Source organism: Bidens hawaiensis, unplaced genomic scaffold (genome assembly GCF_021521415.1).
Source record: "Bidens hawaiensis isolate Kalapana, Puna unplaced genomic scaffold, B.hawaiensis_p1.1 tig00031772_1, whole genome shotgun sequence".
NCBI lineage: Eukaryota > Viridiplantae > Streptophyta > Magnoliopsida > Asterales > Asteraceae > Bidens > Bidens hawaiensis.
The window spans coordinates 192,925-204,826 of record NW_027495367.1 but is presented as its reverse complement, the minus strand read 5'-3'; the positions used below and the strand labels follow the sequence as shown (position 1 = coordinate 204,826).

The window sequence follows — 11,902 nt, the reverse complement described above, 5'->3', positions numbered from 1 at the left end:
AACGCCTCTAATTCAACCCAACAAAAGGGCTCATTTTCGCTAATCAAAGACAACAATGCACACCGCCATAACAACAATAATAATAAAAAAAAGTCAACTTTTCATGATTTTACCAAAAACCAACCATCCCGTAAGAAAAACTAACCCAACCCTCCATATACCTCCTAACAACATGTCGGCCCCCACCGAACGCGATCAAGAAAAGAGTTTTAACAACTTAACAACTTTCTTGTATCGAAAGAGTATTAACTAATGTTTTCATGTGTTTGCTGATTGAGAAGGTAGCAACCCTCTAGTATGGTTGTGGTTCCCTTCATAAGTGACAATAAGCATGGTTGAGTCATCCAAACATCTCTCCACATGCTTCCTTGCAGGACAACCCCTCATGCTGCTACATTTATAGTAACCCCTGTTACATCATTAACCAAACACACATTCTTTAGTTGGATAAAAATGAACGCGTTTCGGTTTTGACGCTCAGTCAATGTAAAAGTCAAACATTGAGTCGCAAGAATACTAGTTAAATGTCACAATTGCGACCTGTTTAGTTGTATATGTGTCGACTGTCGACTTGAGTAGTGGGTTTATCTCAAAATCGGCCAAAGAAAAAAAAAAGCTAAAAGGGTGCGGATCAAACAAGTCAAACGGGTCAAAAGCTGGTCAACGACCATTGTTATTGCAATCTTCTAAATCAATTTTTATTCAAAGAATTAGATTAATATTCCGACAAGGGAGCAAATTTGCTTGAGCCACAGCTTCACTTATTGAGCTCGAGCTAGCGAGACTATTATTTATATAATTTTTATTTAATATACTAAATATATTAACAGTAATAATTATCATTATACATAACATTATAAAAAAATAACTAAATAAAATAAACATATTATGTTATATATAAAAATATTATTAAAAAATATATAGATGCATATATATCTTTACCTTCAAATGATCTTAAAAGAATCTCATTGGATGTGAAGTGTATGAATTTGGGAATTGGTGTTGCTTGATTCAAGATTTGTAAAGCAGTTCCATTATCTTCTTCTATAAGTTCTCTAGGAGTTGAAATTTGGAAAATATTGGGCCACATTCTTGAAACCCTTAAGGCTAAAGCTTCAGTGTAATACGAACCGAGTCGGGTTATCGAAGAATCGCCTCTCGGGTTTGCTAGTTCACCTAACTTTGAAATGAAATAGTTGATTGCAGCTATGTTCTCATGGAAATGGCTTCCAAACAGGCTAAAAGAAGGCTTATGAGCTCAAATCCAACTTCTTCATCATGGGTTTCGGTCCCAATTGGCGAAAGATCCAAACTTTGATTCGGGGCGGGCCAACATTCGGGTCGCCTTCTTGTTGATCAAGATTCAAACTTTGATGACTTTCTTGTGAACCGGAGCCCGACCCGGATGATGATTTGTTCGTGGCCCGTTGTTGATCGGGCTCACCTATATCGGCTAACTCGTTTACAAAGCTCCATGGGCTAGTTGTTAAATTGGGTGAAATCACTTCACTTGGATGCCAAAACTGATCACCAAATTCGTTGACTTTACCACAAACCCTTTTCCGTTTAGCCCGAAAAGACCCGTCCTGCTCGTCTTCATAAAGTCTTTTCGGCCTCTTGCTACCGGGCCGGGCCGGGCCACATTGTGCTTAAGTGAACAGGTACGGGCTTCTATCGGGTTGGTGTCGATCGAAAGGCTGCTAACGGGCCTAATGGGCTTAACGGGCTTAACAGGCTGGGCTCTGCTCAAGTTAGTATTACTGTTACATGGTAAATCCAATCTTTGTTTGCTCATTGAAGGAAAATGACAAGCTAACCTTATCTTCAAATCAAGAAAAATGCCAGATCAGTGGAGAAGTAGTTTCATAGTGCCAATATACAAGAACAAAGGAGGCGCGCAATGTTGTGGGAACTATAGAGGGATTAAGTTGCTAAGTCATACTATGAAATTATGGGAAAGAGTAATCGAGACAAGAATTAGAAGAAAAACCCAAGTTAGGGTAAACCAATTTGGCTTCATGCCCGGGAGATCAACTACGGAAGCAATCCACATCTTAAGGAGATTGATGGAAAAGTATAGGGAGAAGAAGCGGGATCTACATATGATCTTCATTGATCTTGAAAAGGCATATGATAATGTGCCTCGTAGACTGATCTGGGATAGTTTAGAAAGTAGAGGGGTCCCTGGGAGGTACATAGACATAATCAGAGATATGTATGATCAGACAAAAACTACTGTGAGGGCGCCGGTAGGGGATACTGATTTCTTCCCCGTGGAAGTAGGACTCCACCAGGGGTCAGCGTTGAGCCCTTTTCTATTTACGATCGTCATGGATGAGTTGTCAAAGTCGATTCAAGAGACGGTCCCGTGGTGTATGCTTTTTGCAGATGACATTGTGTTAGTTGCTGAAACGAAACATAGCCTCAATGCAAGGTTAGAAGAATGGCGTGCAGCGCTAGAGGACAAAGGACCAAGGATTAGCCGCTCGAAGACCGAGTATCTACATTGTGATTTTAGTGGTACTGGGACTCTCAGATCACCATCGAAGGTGAAGTGGTTCCCAAGCTACTAAGTTCAAATATCTAGGATCCTTTGTACAAAGTAATGGGGAGATGGATAGTGATGTAACACACCGCATTCAAGCGGGTTGGTGTAGGTGGAGAGCAACTACGGGGGTTTTGTGCGACAGGAGGTTCCCAACTAAACTAAAAGGGAAATTTTATAGGATTGCTGTTAGACCGGCTTTGTTATATGGAACAGATTGCTGGGCCATCAAGAAAACACAAGCACGTAAGATGGAGGTGGCGGAGATGAGGATGCTGAGGTGGATGTGTGGGCACACAAGGTTGGACAGAATAAGAAATGAGGTTTTTAGGGAACGACTGGGAATTGCTAGTATATGTGAAAAAATAAAGGAGGGGAGATTGAGATGGTATCCATGTGAAGAGAAGACAAGTAACATCACCGGTTAGGGCAGTGGAAACCATTAATGTAGAAGGAAGGAGGAGTAAAGGCAGACCCAAATTGACTTGGGAGGAGCGGATTAGGCAGGATTTACTAGAGTTACACCTCTCTGAGGACATGGTCCATCATAGGTGTTCATGGAGACGTAGGATTAAGGTTAAGGACTTTTAAAGAATATCATATTTGTATCTTAGTTTAGCTTTAGACTCTTATACATTTTAGGCAGATTTTGCCTGTATTTGTTTTTTGTTGGTATATCTATTGGGATTCTATGATCTCACATGCGCTGGTATTTATTTGACACTTTATCACTGTAAGTTTTGTTATTGGTACGTGTGTGCTTATATATTACATGCTTTGGAGCCGAGGGTTTTTTTGGGAAGCAGCCTCTCTATCCTCATAGATAGAGGCAAGGTATGCCTACATCACACCCTCCCCAGACCCTACCAATAGCTTTTGCTATTTGTGGGATTTATTGGGTACGTTTGTTGTTGTTTTATATAGATGCATCTATATAAATAAACTATATAAGTAATAAACAAGCTGAACTCGAGCTTGAAAAACTACTCACGAGAGAAGCTCGGACTATAGAAATGGAGCTCGAAACAAACAAAGTTCGAGCTCTCGTGAGTTAAACAAGCCGAGCTCGATAGGCTTGGGCGCTTCTCATTTACCCCTAATTCGCCGATCCCTTTTATATTACAAACGACTGATAAATCCATAAACGAATGTGAACACAATTCTCAATGCTTTAAAACCAGAAAGCTGGGGACCAACATTACATACTAATTTTTAAAGAAAAAGCCCCTCAACCCGATTTTAATACATTTTAGTCCCTTAACTTGTTTAAAATACATGTATTTGTATTTTTTTTGTATAAAATAACTTTTTACCCCTTAAACAAGTCAAGATTGGATAAAAAGACGTAAGATAACTAATATTTCTCAGTTGGCAACATAACATGTTTTAAAAGCTTTTTAATATTTTAATTGTAACGAGCCAAGTCATTTAAAGGTACCTGGGATGAGGAGAACCTTTGATAGGCTTTTGGCCATATTTTCTCCAAGAATATTCATCGGGCGGGATATCAGCAAGTTTGCTGCTGACAGCTGGCACTTTAACTGTCCTCTTTATCCTGTGCTTCCTAATTACAAAAAAAAAATTATTATAATTTGGTAACATAGGAGGGTGTTTGGATGCATGCTTTAAACCGGATACTGAATCAGCAAAGCCAGCTAATCAGTTGCAATAATACGGATTGCGGAAGACTGTAAAAATCAATTTTTAGGCAAATTTTAATTATCAAAAGTGTAAAGAAAAGAAAGAAGAGTTATTAAAGATGTAGTCTTATATTTCTGGGGCTCTTTCATCCCATCAATCTCAGTTCTGTGCTCATCATCATATGTTAATGAGTTAATCTGTGATATCAACCTCTGTTCATGTAATATCAAAATCGGTTTCTTACAGAAAGAAGTAAGGGCGCGCATGAAACTAAAATAACCGACTCGTAACCTAAATAACTGACATAAACGAACCGAAATAACTAAACCCAACTCAAATCCAACGGTTTGGTTTTATGTTTTTACAAAATCCAGATTTCCGGTTCAGTTTCGGTTTTATATGCACCGAAAATAAAATAAAAAACAGACAGAACCCATTAAACAAACCAAACTTTTAATTGAATTTATGGATTATAAATTTAAATGAACGTTCAGTAATTTTACAAAAGATTAATAAATGATTTAACTCAAAAACTTTAGGCCCAAATGCGCAATAATTATTTAATCGTGAACTAACAAAAAAAACCGAATTTATGGATTATAATTTTTAATTTAAATATAAGCAAGTTATAAGAGATTACTAAATGCTTAGCTCAAAAACTTAGGCCCGTATGTGTAATAATCATTTAAGTATTTAACCATTAATCACCAAAGGAATTTAGACCCGAAATTTCAGGCCCATATTCATTATTTTGAGCCTAAAAATTTCAAAGCCAAATGGCAAAACTGAAAAAAAGATGACGGTTTAAAAAGAAAACTCAAAAACTGAATTTTCAGTTCTTGGATCGATTTGAGCCCAAATCCGACCGATGCACAACCCTAATAGATAAAACCGAGCATAAAGATTACAAAGAAAAGGCTAACCAAATTAGGGCATTTGACGTATATAATGAATGATACATAGCATATGCATAATTTGTTTATGCAAACACTAAAACCTGATTAACAAATAACAACTAATTTTTGTGACCAAACCCCACCAAAACATCGTTTACAGCTAAAAATATATCAAGATCAATAATGAGTAATAAATCAATGATATTAAGTTTTAACCTCTTCTTGCAGTGACATCGACCCGAGCTCCCACATTTCACGCTCCCATCATCTCCCCGACCAGGACACCTCGGTTTATGTTGGTGTGTAGTTTGATCAGTCGACCCAAGCAAATGAAAAGAACTCCCAGATAAAGCGGTCACACTCACACTCCCTTCCATACTTAGCGAAGACATAAACGACCAATTTGATGAAATTGTAGGCGTGCAAACCGCATTATCAAAATTCAAATGAATCCCATTATTGTTCTGTCGATACATCATCTCCGCCTGCTGTTTAAGCTGCTGCTGCTGCTGCAACTGTGCTTGCTGAAACTGGTAATTGGAATTAGGCTCAATTCGAACGGGGTTCTTTCCAATTAAGCTCAATTCGAGTGACGGGTCGTGATTCGATAGCAAAGCAGTGTTCTTGATACCATTCGGAACACTTTCTTGAAATGGGTGTGTCTGAGTTTGAGACTTTGATAGAAACTGAATGGGCTTTGGTTGTTCTTGAACTGTGATGGTGTCAAGAAGTATGTTTTGAGGGATCAAGGTTTGACTTTTGTTGACTTTTCTAACCCTGGGGTGGCTTAAATTACCATCAAGAAGAGATGCAACTTTCTTGAATCTAATAACAGCTTCATCTGTTTGTACCTTTAGGTTTCTTGATTGTACATAATCTAAGGGCTGAGTTAATAATAAGCTAAGAATTCTATGGCAACTTTCAACAGCAGCTTTATTAGCTGATTCCACCTCCTCCATAAATCCCCAAAATCAAATCTTTAAATAAACCCTAATTCCTAAGGACGATCTAAATTATTCAAAAACCCAAAAAAATTTCACAACTTTATCATGATATAAGTCAAAAAAGATTGATACCCAGATGGGATTTCATGCTTTTATCAGCTTGATTGAAGAAAAAGATGATGAATCAAGCAGAAACAGACCTTTTTCAAGAAAAAGATGATAAATCTTGGTATGGAGTTGTGATGATTGAAAGAGATGGTGACTCCTTGTTGGTTGATTCATGGATAGAATTCAAAAGAAAACACCAAGAACATGATGCTGTTTTTTTTAATTAAAAATGAGAATAGAGAGAGGATGAGGTCAGAAGAAAAGGCTATAGTTTCTGCCCAGATTTCAAGGTGGGTCCCACTCGTTAAAACTGGCAATACATTTTCAACCTTTTTTGTTTTCTAGTGCATTAAATGGTAATTAGTATTAAGTCAGTATAATTTTATTATAATAATAACTAATAAGCAGAGTAGATTGGATTGTATTACGTCGAGATTTCACTGAATTAAGAGCATTCCTCGGGATTTCTCTAAACTATGTGAGGGAGTTCTTCATATTTTAAAGATGGTTAAAAATGATTGTGAGAGAAGGAAAGAAAATGTTATTGTTTATGACTAAAGGAGAAACACATTGTTCACCTCTATAATTTTATAATGTTTTTTAAAGTGGTTGTGAGTGAAGGAGAGAGAAAAGATAATGATAAAAGTATAAAAATATATTATTTAATTGAAAATGAGAGAAAAAAATGTAGTGTTTTTAGTGTAATTATAGAGATGGAGAATGGACCGGGAATGCTCTAACTTTTTAGAGCATCTTCACCATTAGGGAAATATTGGTTTTTGTTGAGACATGAAACGAAAGGAGTCGGGTGAAGACAAACGTTTGTGTTAGGTTTCGTTTACATTCTCAAACGTTTGGAAGGTGGGTTTGTAGTGGCCCCACCACAACCACTACACACAAATCATATATATATATATAGAGAGATATATATATATATATATATATATATATATTTTGAGAACCATGTTGAGTTTTAAGAACTTATGAACTCAATTTTAGGCCACACATTTAATTAAATAGATTGAAATATGTGGTTGAGATTAAATCTGGCAAAAAAGTCAAAGTAGGAGAGAGAATAAAGATGTAACTGATTACACTAACTTTTATGTCCGTTACACATGTGTAAAAAGTCAACTCGGTGCGTAAATAATTATGTAATTTTTTTACGTGTATGTAACCTACACATATTATGTATGTGTAAAAAATTTTGAAAAAAAAATCGTTACACTGAGTTCTTTCAAGTTCTTAAAACTCAAAGGGGTTCTCATTTGAAATCTCCTCTATATATATGCACACACACACACAAATATATATATATACATATATATTATATTTTAATGAGGTTTAGATTGTTTATGGGTGGAGGAAAAGTGGGGTTTTTTGGTGAAAAGTTTAGAATATGATGAGACGATGAGGTGGATGTTTGAATTGATTTATGGGTGAGGATGCTCTTAAAAGTTATGCATAAGATATGATAGTCTTTAATTATTTGTTAAACCGTTACACTAAGTAATGATGAACTCCTCTCATGTGTGTCTTGTATTAGGGATTAGCTTTGTTGTACGTATCAAAGACGTTACAATACTATAAGAGATTGACATCGAATATGTAAGCCTATTTTTTCTCTCTCTTTTACTAAGGGCCTTTGGCCTATGTATCTAGCAGTATTAAGGGAGTGTTTGGCTAAGAAGTTATATATAAGATTTTGTATTTTTAAGGGGTGTTGCGCTATCTTATGGTTGTTAATGTGTGATTTAGGAGTAGAATTATAGAATGCGTGAGTTGTCATTTAAAAGAATCTTAAATTTTTAAGCGTTTTAAACAAAACCAAAAATCTTTAATTTAAACAGCGTAAGTCTTAATTATGCTAATTTGAGCGGTGACAAATGTTGTTTAGCCAATGATATTCAAACACAAAATTTATACAAGTTAGACATTTATTTATAATATAAAATTTTCATATATGAGTTTTCAAATACCCATTTATTAAAATACATTTTTGTCCAACATTTTTGGGTTCGAACATGACACCCGTTTTTCCCACATTCCTTCACGAAGCTTCCATCTTGGTTACCTGAAAACACGTTTAAAAATGCATCAACACAAAGATTAGTGAGTTCTCCATTTATAAACCAAATATCAAAGTCAACTTTCATTTTAAGTTGCAAAAGCATAAAAATATACCATTTTGAAGAAACACGAATCCACAACCGTATTAAGGTCGGATCAATATTTCCACCAGGTAGGGGTTAAGGAATGAATCAAGGTCAATATGAGCCAATAATCAAGCTAAATCCGTATTCATGCCTACAAAACAAATCACCGTGAGCCTCGTTACGGGAATGACAAGATGGGAGGGGGTCTTCCCGTAACCACCCTCCGGCGTGAGAATAAGTACTAATCTTTTAGAGAGAAGAAGTACTAAATGATTGATGTAATATGGGAATTGTGAATGAATACCTCATGGTGATGGAATTGTAATAGGGGAGAACCTTATTACAAGAATAGTCAAAAAGGGGAGAACCCTATTGAAAAATTTTATTTTCAATAACAGTCCTTTAACAAAATGCATCATAAAATGAATTTTATAAAATTTCGCATGGAAGAATTTTGCTTCGCATGCATGAAATTTCGCTTCGCATGCTTTTTCACTTCGCATGAAAGTGTTTCGCTTCGCACGAAACTGTTTCGCTTCGCATGAAATTCTTCTTTTTCTTCGTTTTTACCATTTAATGGCTTTTTTACTTCGTGACTCTTCCTTAGGACCCGATTTTACCATTTTTAAGGGTTTTGGGTTGTACCAACTTTGTATACTTGCGTTTTATAAGGCCCGAACATCACATTTTTACCATATAACATTCTTGTGGGGTTATAACTTATCAAGTTCATGTTTTTCTTCCATCATATACCCCGATCTATCCTTCTATCGGTTTGTATGTCGAATCTGACCTAAAACTTAACCTTTAAAACCAAAACTCACCTTTTGTTGGTTTCGGGTTCGGATCTGGACAGATCCGTGGAGCTTGGTGGTGTTTCTTGTTATTTTATGGTGTTTACACCCAAGATTCTTCCTTTCTTTTGCTTGGATCCGAATCCAAATTGCTAGAGAGAAAGTGTATGTTTTCTAGTGTGTGTGTTGTGTAAAGAAATGGTGAAAGGATGGGAAATGGCCTTATATAGGGAGCCATGGGCCCCACCATCCACCTCCATTCCAATCTTATTCAAATACAAACACGCACACAACCAAACTAACGACACACTGATAAGAATAAAACTTTTCGTTATTTATTAATTCTCAAAATACGGATGTTACATTATGCGTGTACCATTTTTTATTATAATTAAATTGGAGGATTAAGATAAGCCTTGAGGTTAGCATGTGCCAGGTATGCTCTGAATGTGTCAGATGTTTATTTCAAGGCGTTCAACTTATCGGGTTGTTGGTAATCGGGGTAAATCATCGGAAAAGACATATGAGTATTCACGTACTATGTGGATATCTTCCATATGTTTTTCATCAGGGTTCTTAATGGTTACATTTGCTAAATATATCATACACCCTTGGCGTAAACATTTTAAGACTTTGAGATGGGAGACGAGGGGGAATATAGTACCAGACTTCTCTCCCTACACCGTGATCACTTCATCACCCAAAAGAGGAAGTTTAACTACCTTGTCATTACAAATGATTTCCGCTTTATACTTAGCTAACCAATCCATACCGACACTTACATCGAAACTTCTTAGCTCTACCATGAGTAGGTCAATAAGGAATGGTTGGTCGTTTAGAATAAGAGGACAGTTTCAGACTATTTGGTTAACAGTAGGGGTGAACCTAGCTAATGAGGCTACCCCTCAACGTTTCGCCGGTAGTGTAAAAAAATATTTTTTAGTCGGTTTTCGTGTTTCGTTACCCCTGAAAAAAAGATAACGTTACCCCTATGTATTTTAAGCCCAACCAATTAAATACTTAAACCCAACAAAAGCCCACTTAAATTATAAAACCCAAACCAAAAAACCCAATAACCCAAATAATCCTTTTAAAGTTAACAATAAAAAAAAAGACCAGATATTGTGAACATAGGCACACACCCGACAGCTCTCTGTCTCTCTAGACTCTTGATGTGGTAAAAAATATACATATTATTATATAAATATTTCTTACACTTTTAAGTGCTTTGAGCTAGGTTTTTATTGAATATTATTCTTGGCTGTCTCATATGTGGATTTTTAAGGTTTAAAGAAAAAATGAGCTAAAACGAGTAAATCGACTAAGTAATAAATACTATTGGCCATTTTATAATTTGTAATATAGATATCAAAATAGTACAATCATAGAAAATACAAGACTAGGAGATACTAATGGGTATAAGACGAAATTTCAAACCATGTTTACCCATTTAGTAATAACGTTAATTAATTCAAACCAAAACAATTATTAAAATAAAAATATAATGAAACTAAAAAGAAATAACTAATATTTTTGGTTGGTGTTGAATTACAGGAAGGAAATTATATTGTCCGTGGGCCCCAACTTAAAATTACGTATGCTACATATCTGATTAAATGAAATTAATTGAGATTGGACCATAAGCATAATTCTTGGGTTATAGTTGAACCGACCCGTGTCGGTTCATTATTTGAATCAAGGTTGAATTTATGAAGCAAGGATGGAAAGTTATACATACATGAGGGCCCACCAGAATTAAGTCAAAAAGGGGAGAACCCTATTACAAGAATAGTTACGGCCGAAAGAAAAGAAAAAGAACGAAGTTTTGGGGGAGTTCGACCAGGAGGCAGGCGCAAGGAGAGAAAAGCACATTGGTTTGAGCGGAGATCTTTGGGTTCAACACCAACTCATCCAAATATCATTATTATTCGGTTTGAATTTATTGTTTTTGTTATGAACTTATTATTTGAACTTATTTATTTTGGTTTGTTCTTGTGTATGGTTGTTGGCTAAGCCCCTAAGCCACCTAGGTTTATGATGAACTTTTGTTGACGTTGGATTTTAGTTTGGACTTTGTTTTTGTTATGGTTTATGATTAAGTAAAAGGTTTATTGTTATTTATTCGATGCATATGTGTGCTAGGATTGTTTGACGAGTTTTATTGTTTCACAGTTTCCTTGGTGATTGTCTGTCATATGATAGAATTCTGTTAGGTCATCTACTATGTGTTTTTGACTAGTTTATGGTTGATTTGCAACAAAACTATAGGAACAATATTAATTAATCAAATAGACTTAAGTGTGCTGCCAATCTAAATAACTGTAAGGTGATAAATTATGTGATAGGTCTTGGTTGTTTAAGATTGCTAGATTTAGTTCTTCGTAAGGAGTCCGTCTAGGTTTGTTTTTCAGCCTTGTTTATGTAGTCGAGTGAATACTTTAAACTACCTTTGATTTCCGCGCTGTAAGGTATGATTTCTTTTAGAGGTACTTGTCAAAAAATAATTAGCGACCGTAAGCGAGTCTAATTAAGCTGATGTTTTTAAGAGCTTAATAGAGATCCATAGGTGTCTTTTTTATAAGGGTCAGGGGTCCTGTTCGGGTTTTCTTTAAGTGACTATTTTAATATCCTAGTTCCATAACTTAGCATTTTCCAACTATTTGATAATTGATACATTAGGGATTCTAGCCTAGGTGGTTGCTTGTCATCATTTGAATTAAGTCTAGATTTAAATCGTCTTTAAGTCTTAGTGATTGATTTAATATTAATTAAATATTAGTTTTTAGTAAAACCCCCCAATAATATAAATAAATAGTCG

General features: G+C 35.7%; 1 protein-coding gene across 1 annotated transcript; it reads right to left on the bottom strand.

The window, feature by feature from the left end:
- Positions 1-225: 225 nt before the first annotated feature.
- Positions 226-6,232, bottom strand: LOC143582522 (putative WRKY transcription factor 21). Its single transcript, XM_077065062.1, has 3 exons — positions 5,299-6,232; positions 3,984-4,109; positions 226-409 (listed from the first exon to the last, which is right to left on the bottom strand). The coding sequence occupies exons 1-3, from the start codon at positions 6,039-6,041 to the stop codon at positions 259-261; spliced, it is 1,020 nt and encodes a 339-aa protein (XP_076921177.1). The 5' UTR covers positions 6,042-6,232; the 3' UTR covers positions 226-258.
- Between the last annotated feature and the right edge of the window lie 5,670 nt (positions 6,233-11,902).

Coding starts and splice junctions, on each gene's coding strand:
- LOC143582522 (XM_077065062.1), bottom strand. CDS start 6,041: ATGGAGGAGGTGGAATCAGCTAATAAAGCTGCTGTTGAAAGTTGCCAT. Junction 4,110..5,298: donor CGATGTCACTGCAAGAAGAG/GTTAAAACTTAA, acceptor TTTTGTAATTAG/GAAGCACAGGATAAAGAGGA. Junction 410..3,983: donor AAAGGTTCTCCTCATCCCAG/GTACCTTTAAAT, acceptor ATGATGTAACAG/GGGTTACTATAAATGTAGCA.